Below are 22,095 nucleotides of genomic sequence, written 5' to 3'. Positions count from 1 at the left end.
GAAAAAACTGAAAATTCAAGAGCATTAGGAGTCGGACCAGAATAAATGTGGATTCTGATTCTTTGAATCAAAGAGGCATCAATGCTTGTACAAAGTGGATGATGAGAGGGAATTCTAGAAAGCATTCCAGGCCCCTTTTTTTCTCTCTTTCTTCGTTAGTGGCTTTTTGCTTCCCTCCTATCTGCAAATTTCACCTCCCCTTCTTCCAAAGGTTAGTCTTTTGTCTGAGAAAAGGCATCCATGAGGTTCCTGTCTCAGGAAGATTTAAATCTACACGTGAAAGCCAGTTTTAGGGACTCTTCTACTGATTTTTTGATAATCTGTCTTTTTTCTTCCCTATCCTAAGATAGATTTCCTATAACAATGTTTAACTTCACAAGAGCATTCTGAGTATTTTCTCTTGTGTTCTATCAAAGGCTGATATCGCAGTCTACCCTGTACTCTCTTTCATATAGATACCAAATATCTTTCATAAAGTCAGTTCTCTCTCAAATTTTTTGAAAAAACATGTAGTGGAATAAGTTTTCAAAAATTTTGGAAACTGTGTGTTTTGATGTATTGTCGAAGGCTTTAATGGCTGGAATCACTCAGTTCTTGTGGGTTTTTTTCGGGCTATATGGCCATGTTCTAGAGGCATTTCTCCTGATGTTTCGCCTGCATCTATGGCAAGCATCCTCAGAGGTCTGCTGTTTGTTTTGACTTTCCCGAAGAAGCTGTTTAACTATTACTCAGGTTAAATTAATTAATAAGTGCTGTGAATATTATGCCCTAAATTGCTCTCAACATTATTCCAAAATTTTATCAATAATTTCTTAATTCACGTGAGATATTATTTTAATATCTGTTGAATTGACAGTAATGAAATGTGCAGGACCTTTATGTCATGACATCAGGGACGTCAAGCAATGTGATGCGTGGTCTGATCCAAATATATTTCAGAAGTTTTGAAGCCCTATCCTTTTCTCTGCCCTCAGCAGAAGGACACCAGACATGACTTCTGTGAAGGAACAGGCTGCTGTCAGCAGATTAATAAGTTTCCTACAAGAATGGGACAGTTCTGGCAAAGTCACTCGAAGCCACATTCTGGAAAATTTCATTCTAGCAAACCAAGGCAAAACAGGTCCAGAACTGGAGATGGAATTTTCTCAGGGAGCCAGTTTGTTTCTGGCCCGCATTACTGCCTGGCTCCGTCTTACGTATCCATTTCCTTGGCAAGCTGGTCCTCAAGTGGAACAAAGATAAGCAAGAGATGTGTTTATCATCATGAGCACAGCTTTGAAATATATAACTCAAGTGTAATTATTCATAAAATGTAGCAGAATTTTTCTTCAAACTTTCCACTTTCTAAAGTTGACTTAAATTGTATTAAGTCCTGCTTAAAATGCACTCTTTTCTATCTGGAGAAAAAGTACGAGGTCCTCAAAAGGATTTCACAAATGGGTAGCAGAATACTTTTAAAAGCCTTAACAAATTTACAATAGTTACATGTATGGAACATGCCTAAATCAACAATTGAAGTCCATTGGCATATTTCTATCAGCTGCAAATGGGTGAGTAAAATGTAGATTTTTAGTACAATAAGTTTGTGAGAGAGTTTTAATAATTGTGTTGTTAAAGTAAATAACCACAGCAGAAAGCAATGCTATCTGGAGTGTGCTTCTGTATCTCTCTTTTCTAATAAAATTCTCCTCTCCCAACTTAATTGCCTGGAAACAAGATTCTGTTTACAAGCCTTCATGTACCCATACATTAGCTCTTCCACTTTATGTTTTTCAATGCTTTATATTACAATGGGACTTTTCAAACTTCAGGTTATGCAGCATTCATACTGTTGGAATAAGATGCAGACACTGTAAATTTAGTTTCCTTCATAATTTGTATTTTATATTCATTTTTTCATAAAAAAGAAAGAAAAAAGAGGCATGTTCTTCCCTTATTATGTAAAGAAGTTACCAAAATGAGGTTGGAAAAAGTATAAGATTAAAACTATTAACATGTACTAAGGAATATTTGAAAAAATATAGGGTGGGAGAACATGGGAAGAGAAATGGTTCCGAAGAAGCTAAGTATTTCCTTTGGTTTTCAATTTTTTCAGCCAACGGTACATTATTGAATTCTTAGAAATTGGTGGTGTCCTCACACTACTGGAAATCCTTGGGCTCAAGCAACTAAAAGAGGAAGAGAAAAAAGAATCAATAAAGCTGCTTCAGATAATAGCAAGTTCTGGCAGGAAGTTCAAAGAGATTATTTGTGAAAGCTATGGTAGGCAAATCGTGACGAATAACTTGTACTGACATGTTTCAACTGATGTTACCATTTTTAACAGATGTGTTGGTATATCCCAACCCAGTGCCAGTAGCTGTTGCACACGATTTGGTGTGTGTGATCTGAGCTAGGGTAGGGTCACTTCCTTCAGAATGAATTACAGCAGTTGCTTTCTAGAAGTTAATAATCCCATCCTTTATAATCTAAGACAGGGCTGGTACATTTTCTAGATATTTGGACTTCAAGTTCAATCAACTTCTATTTTCATGACCAAGTCAGATAGAAAACTGTAGTCCAGAACAAACAGAGTACCATATTGGGGTTATCTACACTAACCTCACAATGCAGTTTGAAGCTAGCTCAGATATTCCTACACAATTTCAACGTAGCTCATGCTGTCAAAGAGGTTAGAGAAGTTCAACAAAATTAACTTAATTTTAGGGAAGGCATGAAACAAGCCCTTGAATGACCTATGAAGCTCGCATAATGTATACCATATCACATAGTGAAATTGGCTCTACAAAACGCTAAGTGCATTGTGGACACCAAGCGTGTTGACGTGTGTTGTAAAACTTGGAATGTATCTAGTTGACAAAAACTGTCACTTTCCCTGCTTTTTGTACCTTGTAAGCCTCTTGGAATGCACATGTGCATCCTGGTGGGTAACCACGGATATTGCAGATTCTGGAAACAGTCTGAGGCCACTTTCAATATAATAATCCTTCTGCCCTCAACCCTGTTCTAAAATGGCAATGTAATCACCCACACAGTGACATTTCAAAATATTTGCATAAAATCCTCTGTATTGAAGGGTAGAGTTACTTATCTAACTCATTTTAGTTGTTATCCTTTCCCCACCCAGGTGTTCGATCAGTTGCTGAGTTTTTGGCTACTTCCAAGTCAGAAGAGACTCAAGAGCAAGTGCAGATTCTTCTGGATGCTTTAGGTCATGGCAATCCCAAATACCAAATGCAGGTGTACAAAGGACTGATCGCTCTTCTAAAGTGCACTTCCCCCAAAGCCCAGCAGCTCTCTCTGCAAACACTCAGGACAATTCAGGTCAGCAAAGCAAAATGGGGACACTGAGAACAGGTTACTCTCAGTTTTCTCCATCAGATTGAACCTTGTTTCCTAATGGAAAATTATATTTAGTAGGCTCACAAACACAATGAGCAATAATTATGACATGGTCAAATTAACTGTCTTTATGTCCCAAGTGCCCCTCAATCTCTATCCATTATTGAGCATAAAGAAGGTTCCTCTGAGTGCATGGCTTCTTCTTCACTGTCCTTAAACACAAATAATTCTTAGCGCAAATAAGGCATTTTTTTAGAAACATCATTTCAGATTTTAGCAGAAAATAGTAGAAATGAGATTGCAGCATATTTAATAAATTCTGGAATATATTTTAAATTACACTTACAAAAATGATCAAGGACAAAGTGACAGAATTATTACGACATATATTAAAAGCCACTTCATCAAGGGCATGAAAAGTTTTATATTTACAGATGAATAAAGTATTACAGGCATAGATGTGAATGTTTAAGGTGCCATATGGAACTTTAAATCAGTGACTGATTTTTACAAAAGAAAACAAACATCTAACTATTTAGAAACTACAAACTATATTTAAGAGATTGTTTGGGGAATTTTTTATTATCTCACCTATTTGCACTGTAAATTGAACCTGGACCATTCAGTTCCCCTGCCGAATCTAAACCTGTGCATGAAGCACACATATTTAGAATAAAGTTCATGTAACTATTTATATTATAACCATACACACTCAATTTGTAGAATCTGGATTGGCCAGAAGCACAAGTGCTCTTAGGTAGTAATTGGTTATTGCCTGGAAAAGGCACAAGGGGGAAATGCTTTCCCTAATACTATTTAAGCTCCTTGTTCAGGTAACAAGTATTTTATTTAACATTATATATGTTTTGGAAAATTAGTGACTTATTCACCTAGCCCTAATAATATGGAACTAGAGAACCTCGTTAAGAAGGCATACATTCTCAATGGCAAAACATATTCTTAAGAATATACAGCAGCCAATTACTTCAGCCTCTCTTTACACATCTTTTACATCAAATCTTCCAATCTAGTTTTGTCACCCTTGCAAATTATTTGCTAAAAAAATAATTTAGTGCACTTAAGATACTGTCTTGTTCAGGTTATATATGCAACAGACAGCAGAAAAATGGGATTTGGAGATTGTTTTCCATGACAAATTATAATCTGTTATCTACCGAACCATGCTAGCTTTTTCTTGTGATCTGGTTATAACCCATATTTTTCATTCAAGTTCTGTTTTGGAATTTTTGTAGAGAATACCTGATTCCAGTTCAAGAAATAATGCCTCCTTCTTGCTCCATTACTTTGCCAGACAATTGTGGGGAAAGCTCATCCGAGTATTGTAGGTTCTGTGCTGGGGGTGCTTCGCTCACTACATTTGGAGGTGCAATATGAAGGTAAGCCCTTGTCTTTCCACTTTTGAAGCTGCCATTAACATTTCACATACCAGTAAATGCAACTGAAAATCTGTAGCACTGAAGGAACTGGTATACAGCATGAGACAAATGTACATAGACAATTATCTAGTTCAGTTTATTTCAGGATGAATCTTTCCCAAACATTTTGTCAGCTGTTGACCATACTAACTGGATGTGGTAGACGTGGCAAAAAAGTCTTAAGATTAGAGGAGGAAAGTCTAGTTACTTCATTTATTGATGATTGGCCAACAGCAAACTTGGATGGGTCTGGGAGACTAATTTAAAGAGTGACTACCATGTGATTTTCCAATAATACTTGTGATATTTATTCTTTGATAAAATGTGCATGCAGCTTTACAATTAAATGTACAGCGTAGATGGTAATTTTTCTCAGTAAAGAGCATTGGAAGCTCAGTTCTAGAACTCACAAGTTTACTGAATTGTGACTTAATGAATCATCTTGTGAGGCACAGCTTTTATACTTGAGCTTTTCTTTGGACTAAAGTTTTCCACAGAGAGGGACAGGGTTGCTTTTTGCATAAGGAAAGAAGCTAGCTGATATGATACTTTCTTCACAGTGCGTAGCTATAGTGTTGATTAAGGGGTTCTTCCATTGCATTGTCTGTGCTACTTCATTACATAATGTTTCCTGACCAATCACTACGCAACATAAGCTGCTTGAGCACTGTAATAGGTGTCAATGAATCAACATTTTCCTCTTTTCAGCAATTCAGTTGATCAAGGACCTCATGGCTTATGATGTCCAACCAGCAGTTTTACAAGGACTAGTAGCATTGTTAAAGCCATCAAGACAGGAGACTGCCCGAATGCAAGCCAAAATCTTTGAAGGTGAGATTCTCAAAGACTGCCATTTAAGTCTGGTTGAAGAGATGATACACATCATCTTTCCTTTTTCTTCCCCATTTCTGGAGCAGCAGGGTTAGGTTTGCATGCTTGGCATGTGTCAGGGGGAGGCTTTGCTATCACAGGGAGCATGCCAATATGCCACCTCAAATTTACATGCAAACTTTGTTCCTTTCTCTCACTAATCTAATCTTGTTCCTTACTCTTAAATCTAATGATCTCAAACTTTGTCTAAGTATAGTCTATGGTGTAAAAATGAGAATTGGCAGCTATTTATTTATTTATCGTGTCATCAGCAACCATACCATTGTGTTACAATTCTAACAGAACAAAACAAACACACAGATTAAAAAGAAAAAGGAAAAAAAACACAGATTTTGTTTCTTTGTAGGGAAAGCTGGAAGCAGACCCAAACCCAAAATTTCTTGCTTCCTTGTCTCACTTGTGAAATGGTCACTGAAATAAGATAAGCTAAGACTAATTCTGTTGTCAGATTCAGAATGTATATGGATTTTCATTGGGAATTTACAGTTTCCTCAAATTTTTGTCAGTTCTTTGGGGAAAAGTTAAGTTGCTGAGGATGTATGTGTCACAGAATTTACTCCTATATTGTTTTCTTAATTCAGAGGCAGGCACATTACATGTGATGGCGTCCTTGCCAGTATATATCCAGCAAGCAGCTGCAGCAAAAGCAATTGGGTAAGAGATTATGTCATTTGTCAGTACATGAAGAAAATGCTAGTAATATTGGTAACTCAATATAAAGTAGGCAGCAAGCACATGCTATCTTACATATTGGTTCACATTGTGTGAAGCAGGCACCAGAGAAGAAAGGTGTCAAATGAGCACTCTCAGAAGAGTAATCCTCCAGGATAGTGGTGGTGGGGACTGAGAACTCATGGTCTGAAAGCCTAATTGAAGAGGCAATAAAGGCAATGCAGTTGTTCCTAATGAAGCAAATGCACATGGGGTAATTTCACGTTTTTTTCAAGAGGATCAGGAGGATTGCAACATGTTTTCCCCATTGTTACCTATTGTAGCTGAGAGAGAAAAAAAGTAAGGAGGCAATGGAGACGAACCAGAAGATAAATGGCCAAGATACAACCTGGTGACAGCAAGGGAAAGAACTGGGATGGGAGTCATGTATTATTGCCTCTTTCAATCATGTGATCATTGTCTAGCCCAGGGGTCCTCAAACTTTTTAAACAGAGGGCCAGGTCACTGTCCATCAAACTGTTGGAGGACTGGATTTTAATTTGAAAAAAACATGAATTAATTCCTATGCACACTGCACATATCTTATTTGTAGTGCAAAAAACACTTTAAAACAATACAATAATTAAAATGAAGAACAATTTTAACAAATATCAACTTATTAGTATTTCAATGAGAAGTGTGGGCCTACTTTTGGCTAATGAGATAGGATAGTTGTTGTTATTGTGTGCTTTCAAGTCATTTTAGACTTAGGTTGACCCTGAGCAAGGGCTGGGTAAATACCTTGGAGGGCTGTATCCGGCCCCCGGGCCTTAGTTTGAGGACCCGTGGTCTAGCCCAAGCAGCAATAGGAGAGAATCTTCACTGCATCCCAAGTACAACCTATGCAGTTCTGCTGTCCTAACTGGTTGTTGCTTTACGTCTGTTGAACACAACCACTTTATTTTTTTTACACTCTGTGCTTCAAAAATTTCATTGGAACATAAAAATCAACACTGTGGCAACTAAGAGCTAACGAATAACATTAGGCAATAATTAAAAATACAAATCAACCAAAAACTCTGGGATACCCCCCCCCCCCCCATATTCTGTCTCTGCTATTCTCCCACCTCTCTTACATATTGATCTGATTAGTATTCAACTCTACAGAATTCTGGCCCAAGACTCAAGAGAACTAGCAGAGGAGCTGCTCTTCTTGAATGTGGTGCATGGCCTTATGTGCGCCATGGGCAACAAGGATCATACCAACTCCCAGAGACAAGCCAGCATTACACTAGAGGCAAGTGGCTTTGGGTTCTAGAGAACTGCATTTGGATACTTCAGGTTCCCTCTTTGAAAGTAGTGATTGGTGCCCTGGATAGGACTAGCAAAGGTTAGTGTACGAAGCCAACGGTGTTATGCAATTAGAATAGAAAATCCTAGAAAATGGGGTTTTATGGTCCTGTGTCTTAGATGGCATACAAGGATTGTTACATTCTTTTTTCCATAACCTGACTATTGTTTCCTTGCAGTTCTTTGTACAGAATTTCATAGTGGTTGAGAATCATGTAAAGGCAGCCATGGGAGAAAAATTGTTCGAGCTCTTTATGGTATGTGTTCCCTCTATATAGCATTTGTTTTATGGGGTCCATGAAGCTAAAGAACAACTGTTATTTTCCAAGAGCAATAAGTAAACATTCTGAACAATAGATAATGTAACAGTTGCACATTTTCAAATTCATACCAGAACCCTGTTTCATCTGTTCAATTGCTAAGTGGTATAATCCATTGAGTAATTGAAGGTATCTCCAGATACAGTTTCAGATAAAAGCACTGTTGCATACATTCAGTTGTTCAGTAGTATAATCCAGGACAACTGGATTTAGCCCAATAGATTTGGATTGCATATGTTTTCAACTGCCAGTACCTATATAAGAATCGCTTTATCTTCTTTCCCTATAAACCTAAAGTTAGGTGAGTACCTGAAAAAAAAATCAGCATTGAACAGTTAAAATATCTGCAATTGGGAAAGGGTAATGGCATAACCTTACTATTATGTCACCCGTCTTATTTTATTACCTATCAACGGTTGGAACTCATCTCCTGCATAAGTTTATTGTCCTCATCAAGGACTTAGATAGGCATGAAAAACCCTTCTCTCATTCATCTATCTGCCTGCCAATTCTCTCCCCTTATCCCAGGCATGGGCAAACTTTGGCCCTCCGGGTGTTTTGGACTTCAATTCCCAGCAATTCCAGCCAGTTTACCAGCTGTTAAGAATTGTGGGAATTGAAGTCCAAAATACCTGGAGGGCCAAAATTTAGCTGTTCCTGCCCTATCCCCTGCTTGTTAGACTGATTCTTCTCAGGGACACGCCTTTTTGAGCACATGGCAAGCCCCCTGAATCCTCTATTTTGTTCTGCTATGCGTTAGATAGCTATTAATGTGCAGTGACAAAGGGGGGGGGGGTTCTCAAACAGTTTCGTTTTTCTAATCTATATATAAGGTTTATATTGCAGAAGGAATTTTTGGAAGAGTAGATAAATAATACCTATGGCCATGCCAAATAGCATCCTCTTGGATTTGATGCATTTCTTAATTTGTGGTATATCAGGAGTGCCAACAAAGGAGATAAAGTCCTCAGTTGTTATGTTTCAGCATTTGGCTGCTTCCTAAAATTACTCTCCATTTTGGTGACATTTGGGGAATATAAGATTGTGTTTCCAAGGCACTATAGTCCTCAGTCAACCTTAACATAACCTAGACCATTGTGCATTTATGATTATGGTTAAATTAACGAAAGCATAAAGTGTTGCTCGGCTGTTATTCTAGACATACACAGACCATATACAGCTCTTCTGTGTGAAATATAGTTGGACATTTAGAAGAGTATATACACAGTAACCAAGGCATAGGAAATAAGTAGAACTCTCACAGACGTGTGTGGTTTCCTTAGAACATTTTCCTTCTTAGAAATTCCTCCGGTAAATAGTTCACACATTTGGTTGAATGTTAAACTCAAACATTATACAAACCAGTCTCCTACTCTGTGTTTAGGATTCCTGGCATCTTAATAGAAAAGCTGGCCATGGTCCTAGGCAGATATCAAGGATATATCAGAAAACTACCTCTTTCATTCAAGGTGCTGAACATTTCACTTTTTCTTCATTCTAGCAAGATGCTACAAACTTGTACTTGAACATGGATGCTGTGCAAGCCGATATCCTGGCCTCTAATATCGTTAACATTCCAGCTGATTTTTTGGCTAGAGCAAAAATGGACTGGCCAGGTATGTTCACTTCAGGTGTGGTCCACATACCTCTGGGATATGTAAAACTCTGCAGAATTTTGAAAAATAAAGAAATGATGGGGAATTATGGGATGGCATTTTTATGACGCTTCTGCAGAGGAACAAGAATATGGCCTTACCTGTTAAGGCACATCATTGGATAGTAGCTTTACTGTGTTGTTAATGTTAAAATCTCTTAAAATCTTTATTTTCTACAGCAAAACTTTAGGTGCAATGTATTTTTTCTTATTATACCCACCCCAACAACCCTGTAACATTCCATCCAGCATGCTGCACTTCCTTTCTAAAGGATTTTGATCATGTTCATATATATGACAGTACAACATTTCATCACATAATAGTTGCCACCACATAAGTTGCACACCCATTTTGGGGTGGCAAAAAAAGATATTTCTGTGTTCCCCAAATAATAATCCAGAGCCATTTGAGGCAGTTCCTCCCTTCCATCTGTCTCAAAGCCAAGTCAGTTTAAAAACTATGAAAAGGACATCTCTGAAGCCCCGCTTCCCCCCTCCCATCCTCTAAAGCAGTGTTTTTCAACTTTTGGGTGCCCAGATCGTTTTGCCTACAACTCCCAGAAATCCCAGCCACTTTACCAGCTGTTAGGACTTCTGGGAGTTGAAGGCCAAAATATCTGGGGACCCAAAGACTGAGAACCACTTCTCTAAAGACTTTCATTTTAGATTTTGTAAATTGCCTAGCCTTCAGATAAAGAAGGAAGATCTTCTCTTCTCCTTCAATGCTTTTAATTTAATCTTTTAAACCCTGAAATTTAAAAAGCTGTTAAATATGAAAGGGTTATAATGTGCATGTTAGTCTGTGTTCAGTTGGCCGATTGTCTTTGTTGCTTGTGTAAATGTAAATTGGGTTTCATCTTTTGTTATTTTGTTTTTTTATACAGCATTGAATGTTTGCCTCTCTATGTTGTTAGCTGCCCTGAACCCCCATTGGGGAGATTGGGTTGGATAGAAATAAAGTCTCGTTCTCATTCATTCAAGGCAAAACAGTTTTTTAAAAAACTAACAGGATTGGTTTGAGGTTGGATTATCCCTCCTCCTCATCATATCTTGGAGGTAAAGCAGTTTTTTTGTTTTTTTTTTTGAAGAAACAGACAAATCAAAGGCAGACTTTTTTTTGTTGTATAAAAGTCGCACTTTCTTTTCCAATTAAAAAAGGGATAAAAAGTATGACTATTATGCAAGGAAATACTGTATTTAAAAGAATATACAGCAACATATTAGCATTTTCATTCTACCCACAGAAAGAGAATCAAGCTCCAAAGAGGAACTGCAGCCTGAAGATAACGATACATCTCCTAAACCTGCTACATCATAACTGTCCCTTCTTCCTGTATTAGGTGCTGGTGTCCATTTTCATCATCTTATTCCTCCATTAATCTCTTTCATTTAGATTACTTGTACCTTGCTGGATCCTTTCATTTATACTTTTAAAAACATGTGAATGTCTATGTGACTGCAATACAATGTTAAATTATAAATGCTTTTTAACAGATGAAGCATAGTCCCTCGTGCCATTACTCGCCCTTCCTGGTTCTGATATGCATCTAAAATTGTTTACACCAAATGGCACATGCGGTACAGTTGAGTCAGTGATAGGACGTCATCACTTGTACTGTATAGTGTTGAGTTCCAAGAAGATAGGATGCAGTAAAAACAACTTACACTGCTATTTTGAGCCTGCAACGAAAGGTCATGCTTCACCCCTAAGTAACATTTCAATTTTACATTCAGTTGTTCAGATATTTAAACAGATGCATACTCGTTCTTCTGTTTCTTTCTGATATAGTACATTCACCTGCAACCAACAACTTATTCCCTGTAGAGTAGCCCCAAATTGTACAATTAGAATGAAGTGACCCAATTAATCCACATTTTGCTAATTCTTTCCATTCTCTATGCAAAGGAATGAAGATGGATGCACCTATCTACCTTTCTGTAGGTTTTTTTTAGATTAAAATGGTCAGATGTTATTTTCTTCTAAGCACATAAATGCAGGAAAGTATGAATTTGGGAGACAAGATTAAATCATTTGCTAGAGTTCAATATCTGTGTAATGTGTGGATTCTTCTCATCGTTGACTTGTAAAGCTGTGATAAATCTATATAACTTAAGATGTGTATACTGATTACTACAATTCGTATTGGCTACAATAATTAAGACAATTCAAGTTACGTATCTATTTTACAATCTCTACACTGGCCTCCCAGATCCACAAAAATCAGTAGCCCCACTGTTATTCACAGCTAGTTACCAGTTTTCTACAGGTCAGAGTGTTGGAAGTCGACTACATCCTGCACAAGTTTATAGTCTTCATCAAGGAAATAGATAGGCAGCTGAGTTAGCTGGTAGAGAAAGCCCTTCTCACACTGCCCTTTGTTTGTTAGACTGATACTTCTTGGCAACATGCCTCTATTTATTCAATGAGTCTCCATTTTTTTCTTCTCCTGTGAGCATAGAGACAAGATATCTCAAGATAGATAGATAGTTCCTAACTTTACTATATAAAAATGTAGTTACTTCAATAAAGTCTTTTGTAACTTTTAAAGCTCCTGTAATGGCTTAAACATATTCATTTTGCTATGTTAAAGAAGCTTCCAGTCTGCTTAAACTGCTGCTGTTGCTGCTGCTTTACTTTTTAAATGCTTTTTCCTTTCTGAAATTATCCAACACTAAGGTAAAATTCACTAAAATACAGTACATGGCCAAACTATGCCAGTGAGTGAAATGAAAAAGAATCACTGATGTGGGTTGACTTGGTTTTTTTTTTTTTGTTATCTTTCTTCATCCTTCCCACATTTCCCATGTCCAGGAAAACTGTGACAGCAGAGACTCCTAGGTGCTTCCCCTCAAAGAAGTGCCAAGAAGTAAAGGGCCTTCTTTTAGTGTTTCCCAGGACAGATTAATCTCCCACCTTTCGCCACTCTATTCAGAGTAGGGGGTGGTTCTCTTTTTCAAAGATAGTATTGCACCTTAACTTTTATCAAAAAAAGGAGCCATTCTCTTCTCTCACTAGTGTGGCAAAAGGCCTTTGTGAATGCCTGGACAAGAAAATGGCAGGAATGGCAACCAGGGACAGCTGGTACTTCCCTCTCTGCAGAATGGCCCTCAGTTTATCCAAGAGTCATATCAATATGTGTCATTTCAGCCCCCATGTATGGCAAATTTGGATAAAGGGGGGGGGGGGCAAATTAAAAACAAAACAGAACAAATCAAGGCTCTATCCTCCGACATCTCATAGGTAGGCTTCCTAGAAGGATGCTGCCTAAAAGTGACTTCCTTTAGAAAAATCTCTGGTGAATAAATGTCACAGTGGATCACTTTCCACAAGAAATATCTTCATTATCTGTTACACACTTTCACAACTGAATAACGCCACCAGAAAAATATCAGTACTCTTTGAAAACAATATTTAATAAAATTAGAAAGATTTATTCAAACGGATTTAATAATAATAATAAAACTTGCCCTCTCTCCTTGAGGGACTCAGCGCGGCTACTGTTTCTTCCCTGGTAAAAAGTATACAACAAATCCATCTTAATAGTCACTGGATTACAATTAAGATATTTAAACATATTTTATAAATGGTTTTATGTACATTAAAAATATACACGTTTACCAAATGACACTGAAGCATACACCCAGTGCAGCTTTCAGTATTGATAAAGATGAGGAGCAACCCCAGAAACGTCACAACGTGATAGAACAATGTCTGCATCATCCTGCAAAAAATGGTGGTCCCACTCCTCAAATTAGAGGCTGAATTTCTGATTGTATTTAATACACAAGAAGACCAAAGCAAGAAGTGACAGGCAAATGAAGACAGAAAGGGTTAATTTTAACAATTGAGTGATTGTTGAAGCTATCGCTTATTCAGGTGCTTGCTAGCTTGCTCCTCCATCTGCATGGCAAGGGTTAGCTGCTCCAAAGTGTCTGCAGCAGAGAAGGAAGAGACAAACAAATAAGTGAACATGAGGCTCACTAAACATCACAAGTTACAGATACTGAAAATATATGTGAAAGATTCTGAAATCACAAGATACAGATACTGAAAATATATGATAGATTCTGAACAATATTCCTCTAATTAGTCCATGTGACACATTATAGTACATGTGGGTCAGTGTAGTCATCATATTTATCTTAGGTATCTACACTCATGAGAATATAATAGAAGAAAAAGCCCTAAGCCAGTTTTTAATCTATTTCTAAAAGAAAAAAAGATGAGTCTATAAAATCAACACACAAAGAGGTGTTCTATGGTGCTAGTTGCAACTTTAACCACTCCCTGCATAAGTTTACAATCATCATCAAGAAAATAGATAGGCTGATGAGTTAGTTGGCAGGGAAAGCCCTCCCTCTAGCCTCTCTGTCTGCCTGCCAATTCTCTCTTCCTATTCCCTGCTGGTTAGATTGATACTTCTCAGGGACCTGCCTCATTTTCTGAACACATGACCAGCCCGAATTCTGCATTTTGTTTTCCTGTATGGATAAAAATGGACAAAGATGTTTCCAGTGAGTTAGATAGTTAAACCTTTACCCCATATAGATATGTAGTTCCTTGAAAAAAGCCTTTTATTGTTTTTAAAGCTTGACTGTGCTCCTGCTGAAGCTCATTTGCTAATTCAAGAAGCTTCTGATCTGCTAAACTGCTCCTACTATCACTGGTGTTGCTGCTTTACAGTTTTAAATGCTTTTTCCTTTTTGAAATTAACTAACACTAATCTGAGAATTAAAATACACATGGCACAATGTTGGCGCCAACAGGACAAGGACAAGATGAAGATTAGACTACATTCCTCTTCCCACTTTGACAGAAATACTGTATAGCTCTGCAAGAGTACACTGTTTCATTGCTGTGCTGCTAGCACTGCAAGTGTAACTGGCTTGCAAGTCAAAGTTTTTTTTTATGAGCACTACCTATTCTGTTACTTCTGTTAAACCATTTAAGTTAACTAACTATTCTGCATGGCTTACTTTTAACACCGTCCTAGCCTATTACTCTTATCATTGCTTGCTATAAAATTAAAAGACCTCATCCCACCATTATGTTTAATGCAAAATCCAAAGCTTACGCATACAAACAGCATCAATTCTGTATTCTCTTATGGTGACAGAAAGGACATCCTGTCATGGGAAAAATGAAAGGCCATGGGAAAAATTTGTACAAACTAGTAAACTGCAACTTCCAATGTACCTTTCAAAGGGGAGAAACTTTTGAACCCTTCATTGATAAAGCACTGAGCTTTATACACAAATGCCTCCAGGTCATATTCTGGCTGTTCCGCAATATCCAGGAGATCATTACAGGCATTCATTTTCTGGATGCAGAACTGAGAAAAGATAAGGAATTGTGATTTATAGCGATCCTGCCATTCATTGCAAGGACACAAATTAACTAGATTTGTTGGCTTTGAATTAATTGTAAACATTTCAGAGCCATTAAAAAGCACGATTTGTAGCACAATTCCCATTTTTCACTAAAAGCAACCATATCAGTAAACAGAGCCAATATAGTAAATTTAAAATATTACAGGTAAAGACATACCTGTCTGATTTCCTTAAGTTCTTCTATTGCCTTATCTTCAAATTCATTAATTCGAGTGAAAGCTTCCCGGACGCTGGACAGATGAGGCGACAACTCATCTTCAGAGAGCTGTTGTTCATAATAAGAAAGTATTAGCACAACCTTCCCAAAGTCTATTCTAATGAAATCGATCCCAACTATACACATATAATACCTCTTGGAGGTGGTTTGACTCCTCTTCACTGATCTCAAGCTCTTCATTCTCAGTTTCCATACAGTTCTGTGCCTCACCAGCTGTTCCATTATGAGGGAGTTCTTTTACTCTGAGAAAGAATAGAGGTCTCACAATTCAATTGCTTGGTTAATACCTCTTCAACCTGGAGCTTTTGCTCTCCCTTAGCTGTACATGAACATCATCCTGTACTAGTTTTCCCTAGCATTGTTAATACAAATCTACCTTATGTGGGGAATACATAGACCAGGGGTTCCTTCTCTTGAGATTGAGAAAAGCCCCTCCCTAAACTATAAGCCCCAGAATCCTGCAAGAGACGGCTGCAGGATTAAAAGAGGACACAGACTCTAAATCCTATGTTTTGGGTTATTGCCTTTGGACTATTTAGTCCTCATAATTCTTTCCAGTAAGTCAGGGGAGTTTTCAGTAAGATTTGCTTGTGGTTCCCTTTTGCAGCTCTAAGTAGATTTGGGGGCTAAAGTCTAGGACCCCAGCATAACCCTCCTAGGATGCAGCTACACTGCAGAATTAAGCAGTTGATACCACTTTTAATTGCCATGATTCAGTACTATGCAATCTTGGAAGTTGTAGTTTGGTGAGGCACCAGTATTCTTTGGTAGTGAAGGTTGAAGAATTTATAAACTACTGCCCCCATAATTCCATAGCACTGCGCCATATAAGTGAAAGTGGTGTCAGACTGCATTAATTCCAGTGTAGATTCACCAAAGGACTTTGGAATCACGTAGGACATACCTATATTGTAAGCACCTATGCTGTTCGACAACACTGAGAATACCATTATTCCTGGGACTTGTAGTTTGAGGAGGCACCAGCCCTCTTTGGCAGAGAGGACTAAAGACCTTGTAGAACTACAGCTCCCAGGATTCCATAGCATTGAGCCAGGGCAATCAAAGTAGTCAAACTGCATAAATTCTACAGCATAGATTCATCCGAGGAAGCTTAGACAGGATAAACTGGAGAGGCTTTACTCAAATTTCCTATTTCTCTGGTGTTCCTTTCCATTGCTGGAAGATTTGGTGCCCTAACACTTTGGTTTTTAAAGAAGGAATTATAAGCAGGCAGCAACTGTAATGCACATTGGAAAGACTGAAGTTTCTGCAATATAAACAATTTACACCAGGTTTTGTACAATACTTGGTAAATCTCAAAGTTCACTTACCTATCAGCATAACGCAGAGTATTTAAGGTATAGTCACAGGAATTCATGCCTGGAGAGATCATTGCAATCTGAAAGCCAAGAAACAAACAGCTAAATAGGATGTGTTTCTTGCTTTTCGTAAAAATACAATGCATTCTCTCTACTCTGTATTCATTACAATAAATTCTGCTTCTCTGAATGCAAAGAATAACCATCTTAAGCCTTCATCTTCCCTATAAGATTACCTACGGAGTTCAGTGACTATTGAAATCTATGAGTTTTTTCTGTTTTGAGCATATAAATGAACAGCTCTAGCAATAGCAATGATAACATATGTTTGCTAATATTTAATTCGGAATACAGATCACAGCTTTCTAAAGCTGGACTGCAGGATGCTGGTCAAGAAAACGTATGTTAACTTTTCATGCTAAGCGAGACTTGGCAGAAACATTCTGATTCACATATTCCAGAATATAGAATATTTATTTATTTATTTATTTATTTATTTCAAAGTTTTATATACCGACCTTCTCACCTCAGACTCAGAGGGACTCAGACCGGTTTCCAACCATAACAACACATACAATCAGTAAAACATCATAGTTCATAATACAATAACACATTAAAATAACAAGTATATTTAAAACTACAGTGGTCAGTCGTTATACTAAAATCGATTATACATCATCTTCCATCCAAATCTTAGGGTGTTGTCTCATTCATCGAAAGCCTGTTTCCTAAATGTCAGGATAGAAGGGGCGGTTCTGACCTCTGGTGGGAGAGAGTTCCAGAGTCGCGGGGCCACCACCGAGAAGGCCCTGTCCCTCGTCCCCACCAGATGCGCTTGTGAGGCCGGTGGGACCAGGAGCAGGGCCTCTCCAGACGATCTTAATAATCTTGATGGTTCATAGGGGAGAATACGTTTGGAGAGGTAAACAGGGCCGGAGTCGTTTAGGGCTTTATAGGTTAACACCAGCACTTTGAATTGTGCTCGGAAGCTAATTGGCAGCCAGTGGAGCTGGTGTAACAGCGGAGTGGTGTGCTCCCTGTACCCAGCACCCGTTAGTAGTCTGGCTGCCGAGCGTTGGACTTGCTGCAGCTTCCGGGCAGTCTTCAGAGGCAACCCCACGTAGAAAGCATTGCAGTAATCTAAGCGGGATGTAACCAAAGCGTGGACTACCGTGGCCAAGTCAGACTTCCCAAGGTACGGGTGCAACTGGCACACAAGTTTTAGTTGTGCAAAAGCTCCCCTGACCACCGCCGAGGCCTGGGGCTCCAGGCTCAGCGATGAGTCTAGGAGAACTCCCAGACTGCGAACCTGCGCCTTTAGGGGGAGTGTGACCCCGTCCAGCACAGGCTGTAACCCCATACCCTGTTCGGCCTTACGACTGACCAGGAGTACCTCTGTCTTGTCTGGATTTAGTTTCATTCTGTTGTCCCTCATCCAGTCCGTTACAGCGGCCAAGCACCGGTTCAGGACCTGAACAGCCTCCTTAGTAGCAGGTGGAAAGGAGTGATAGAGTTGGACATCATCTGCGTACAGATGACACCGCACCCCAGAACTCCGGATGACCTCTCCCAACGGCTTCATGTATATGTTAAACAACATAGGGGACAGTACTGAACCCTGCGGGACTCCACAGTACAATGGCCGAGGAGTCGAGCAGGAGTCCCCTAGTGACACATTCTGGGAGCAACCCTCGAGGAAGGACCGGAGCCACTGCAAAGCAGTACCCCCAAGACCCATTCCCGCGAAGCGTCCCAGAAGGATACCGTGGTCGACGGTATCGAAGGCCGAAGAGAGGTCCAGCAGAACCAACAGGGACACACTCCCCCTGTCCAGTTCCTGGCGAAGATCATCCACTAAGGCAACCAAGGTTGTCTCAGTACCATGTCCCAGCCTAAAGCCGGATCTAGATAGTCCGTGTCTACCAGGAACTCCTAGAGTTGCGAGGCCACCACACATTCCAGGACTTTGCCCAAATAGGGGAGATTGGAAACTGGCCGAAAGTTGACGAATTGAGTGGGGTCTAGTGATGGTTTTTTCAACAGCTTGTTTTAAGCTGGCTGGAATATTGCCTTCCCGAAGGGAGGCATTAACCACCACCTTTACCCACTCTGCCAAACCCCCTCTGGCTTCTTTCACCAGCCAGGAAGGGCAGGGGTCTAGGATGCATGTGGTAGGCCTCGCCTCTCCAAGAACCCTGGTGACCTCGTCGAGTTGAACAGATCGAAACGAATCCAACAAAACTGGACAAGCAGATGCTTGAGTTACATCCTCAGAGACTGCCGTTAATGTGGTGTCAAAGCCTGAACAGATCAAAGCAACTTTGTCCGCAAAGTACTGAGCAAATGCTTCACAGCGCGCTGCCGAGTCGTCAGGGGACCCACTCAAGGTGGGATTCAACAACCCTCTGACTACTCAAAACAGCTCTGCCAGACAGTTCCTTGCGGACGCAATATTGGCCAAATAGAAAGCATTTTGCGCGGCCTCTATTGCCGCGCCATATGCCCTTAGATAAAGGCGTAGGCGTGTTCGATTTGGCTCGCTGGGCTCTTTCCGCCACACGCTCTCTAGCCACCTCTTTGTTCGCTTCAACTCCACCAACTCCTCGTTAAACCAAGGAGATGGTTTAGCTCGGCGACTTAAGAGGGGGCGCTCCGGAGCAAATCATGTCTATTGCCCTAGCCAACTCCCTATTCCAGTGAGCGACCAGGGCATCGACAGAATCACCACCCAAGGCAACAGAAACATCCCCAAGAGCCATCAGGAGTCCTTCTGGATCCATAAGCCTCCTGGGGCGGACCATCTTAATAGGTCCACCACCCCTGTGGAGGTTAGAAGTTGCGGCAAGTCTAAACTTGATCAGGTGGTGGTTAGTCCATGGCAAAGGAGAGATTGACAACTCCTCCACATCGCCACCTTCTTCCCAGCCCTGACAGAAAACCAAGTCAAGTGTGTGTCCAGCACAGTGGGTAGGGCCAGATACTAACTGGGATAGCCCCATAGTTGCCATGGCGGCCATGAAGTCCTGAGCCGCTCCTGAAAGAGTGGTCTCTGCATGGACATTGAAGTCCCCCAGCACTACAAGCCGCCGGGACTCCAATGCCAGGCCCGAGACCAACTCTGCAAGCTCAGGCAGGGCGGCCGTGGTGTAGCGGGGTGGTCGGTACACCAACAACAGCCCTATTCTGTCCCGGTCTCCTAGCCTCAGGTGGACACATTCAAACAAGGTCGACTGTAAGGCTGGGCACCTGATCAAGGAGATGGAATCTTTATAGACTATTGCAACTCCACCTCCCCGCCTCCCGGATCTCGGTTGGTGCTGCACAGCATAACCTGGTGGGCAAAGCTGGGTGAGATTAACCCCTCCAGCCTCGTCCAACCAGGTCTCCGTGATGCACGCCAGATCTGCCTTTTCCTCAAGTATTAGATCCTGAATGGTTGATGTTTTACCATTGACAGACCTGGCGTTCAACAGCACCACCTTCAATCCAGGAGGACAGTCTACCTTGGAACCCACGTTTACTAAGTCAGGAGAACATTTTGGAATTTTCCTCAGAGTTTGTTCACGAATTTGCCGAATTGGTTTCTTAACTCTCCCTTTCCTATATCTCCCCCTCCCCATCATCACCTCTATGGGGCCCCCCCGAGGACTGGAACTCTCCCCCTCCCTCCCACCCCCGTTCTTCACATCCCGACAACGTAATATTGCACTGTTATGTAGCATATCATTGTCCCGGCCAATTATCAATGCATCACTTTCATCGTTCTTGTAGCACCACTCCTCTGATTCATAAAACAATCTCCAGTTCTCTCCGGCCATTTGACCATTATTGAAGATTGTAAAGTGCACAGTGTAAAATGCAAATGCAAGCTTAAAATGGCAGTTCAAGAGTAACATTGAGATTTCTAATCAACAGGTATTCCTCTGTTGATTAAGGTGCTAATCCGTCGTCTATCACAGTAGCATGAAGAGGAGTTAAATTACAACGGCCTTCATTTACAGTGCAATAATATCAGCAAAGAATTGGCAATTAACCGTACTAAATCTACATATAATAAGGAAAAGGGAAGAAAAGGAGCGATTTGTAAAGCAGAATGGTTTGGGAGATACCAGCAGCTTGACCTTGAGACCCAGGGCAGCTAAGCCATTCCTCTACTCATGGCCTTCAAGCTGCAGGTGTTGGTAATCTTTCAATAAATAGATGGCTCAGAACCGCCCCAGCATTCAATACAGTGTACACTATCAAAACCCCTACCAAGAATAAAACACAGAAATAACACTGAAATTGGTCAGTGAATCAAATAAATCTACTTCCCTAACCGCATAAACTCCCTATTGGATGGGTAAAAGACGAGTGACCCTTGGCAAGCCGAGGATATATGATGTCAGCTGGTAACTGACGGTTGGATACAGATATTCACAGATATTAACAGGATATTAACAAGATATTAAAGAGCAGCTTCACAACTAAAGGGCAGCTTCACAATTAGGTATCCAAAGAGCAGCTTCACAGATAGGTATAAAGAGAGCGACTTCAAGTCTAAAGGAGTAACTCCAGCACTGAGTTCTCAAGAAGCAGCTACACAAATATATATCAAAGGAGCAACTTCGCAGGAGTAGCTCCAAGCACTGAGTTCTCAAGATGCAGCTACACCAATAGATATCGAAGGAGCAGCTTCGCTGGAATAGCTCCAAGCACTGAGTTCTCAAGTTCTCAAGAAGCAGCTACACAGATAGATATCAAAGGAGCAGCTTCGCAGGAGTAGCTCCAAGCACTGAGTTCTCAAGAAGCAGCTACACAGATAGATAAAGAAGGCGCAATTTCGCTGGAGGAGTTCCAACACTGAGTTCTCAAGTTCTCAAGCAGCAGCTACGCAAATAGATATCAAAGAAGCAACTTCGCAGGAGTAGCTCCAAGCACTGAGTTCTCAAGAAGCAGCTACACAAATAGATATCAGAGGAGAAACTTCGCAGACCAAAAGAGCAGCTTCACAATAAGTAGTAGGCGAGCCGCTTCAAGGTCTAGAGGAGCAGCCCCACACACTAAGTTCTCAAAAAGCGGCTACCCAAGTTTGTCCAAAGTACAGTTGGAGATAAGAGACACACCACACGCTGCAGGGCCCCCACCGTGCTAGGCCCCCCGTTGGTCAGTATAGCGAGCAATTCGAGGACATGTAGCTCAATATATCTTTACTTGTGATCACAGGAGAGTAAGGGTGGGTAAAATGGTGACTCTTGCATTTTCCTGTCATATAGGGTTGTTACTCTAACAAGATGCCAGATGACATTAGGCTGCCAGATTACTAACTGGGGCTAGCAAAAAATGGTCAAATAGCCCTCGAATACCATGCCCCTATGAAAGCAGCTCCACTGGCTCCCGACAAGTTTCCACGCCCAATTCAAAGTGCAGTTATTACCCATAAAGCTCTATACACTTTGGGTCCAACCTTTCTTCTATGAACCAGTGCGGGCCTCGAGATCTGCTGGGGAGGTCCTTCTATCGGTCCTACCACTGTCACAGGTGC

The 22,095-nt window shown here is 40.3% G+C and overlaps 2 protein-coding genes across 5 annotated transcripts in view; one reads left to right on the top strand and one right to left on the bottom strand.

The window, feature by feature from the left end:
* Positions 1–958: 958 nt before the first annotated feature.
* Positions 959–12,217, top strand: ARMH1 (armadillo like helical domain containing 1). The gene is made up of 11 exons (XM_060773371.2): positions 959–1,196; positions 1,482–1,550; positions 2,096–2,262; positions 3,128–3,324; positions 4,655–4,739; positions 5,487–5,609; positions 6,251–6,323; positions 7,488–7,617; positions 7,850–7,927; positions 9,492–9,606; positions 10,889–12,217. The coding sequence occupies exons 1-11, from the start codon at positions 991–993 to the stop codon at positions 10,960–10,962; spliced, it is 1,317 nt and encodes a 438-aa protein (XP_060629354.1). The 5' UTR covers positions 959–990; the 3' UTR covers positions 10,963–12,217.
* An 820-nt stretch (positions 12,218–13,037) lies between these two features.
* Positions 13,038–22,095, bottom strand: part of KIF2C (kinesin family member 2C) — a 31,197-nt gene continuing 22,139 nt past the window's right edge. For all 4 annotated transcript variants that reach the window (XM_060773372.2, XM_067467917.1, XM_060773373.2 and 1 more), the window contains 5 exons: positions 16,584–16,651; positions 15,386–15,494; positions 15,193–15,300; positions 14,842–14,977; positions 13,038–13,577 (listed from right to left, as the gene is read on the bottom strand). In XM_060773372.2, coding sequence (XP_060629355.1) covers positions 13,507–13,577; positions 14,842–14,977; positions 15,193–15,300; positions 15,386–15,494; positions 16,584–16,651 — 492 coding nt within the window. In that variant the 3' untranslated portion in view covers positions 13,038–13,506. The remainder of the gene's footprint in view (positions 13,578–14,841; positions 14,978–15,192; positions 15,301–15,385; positions 15,495–16,583; positions 16,652–22,095) is intronic.

Source organism: Anolis sagrei, chromosome 4 (genome assembly GCF_037176765.1).
Source record: "Anolis sagrei isolate rAnoSag1 chromosome 4, rAnoSag1.mat, whole genome shotgun sequence".
Lineage (NCBI taxonomy): Eukaryota > Metazoa > Chordata > Lepidosauria > Squamata > Dactyloidae > Anolis > Anolis sagrei.
This window is presented reverse-complemented; position numbering and strand designations above follow the sequence as displayed.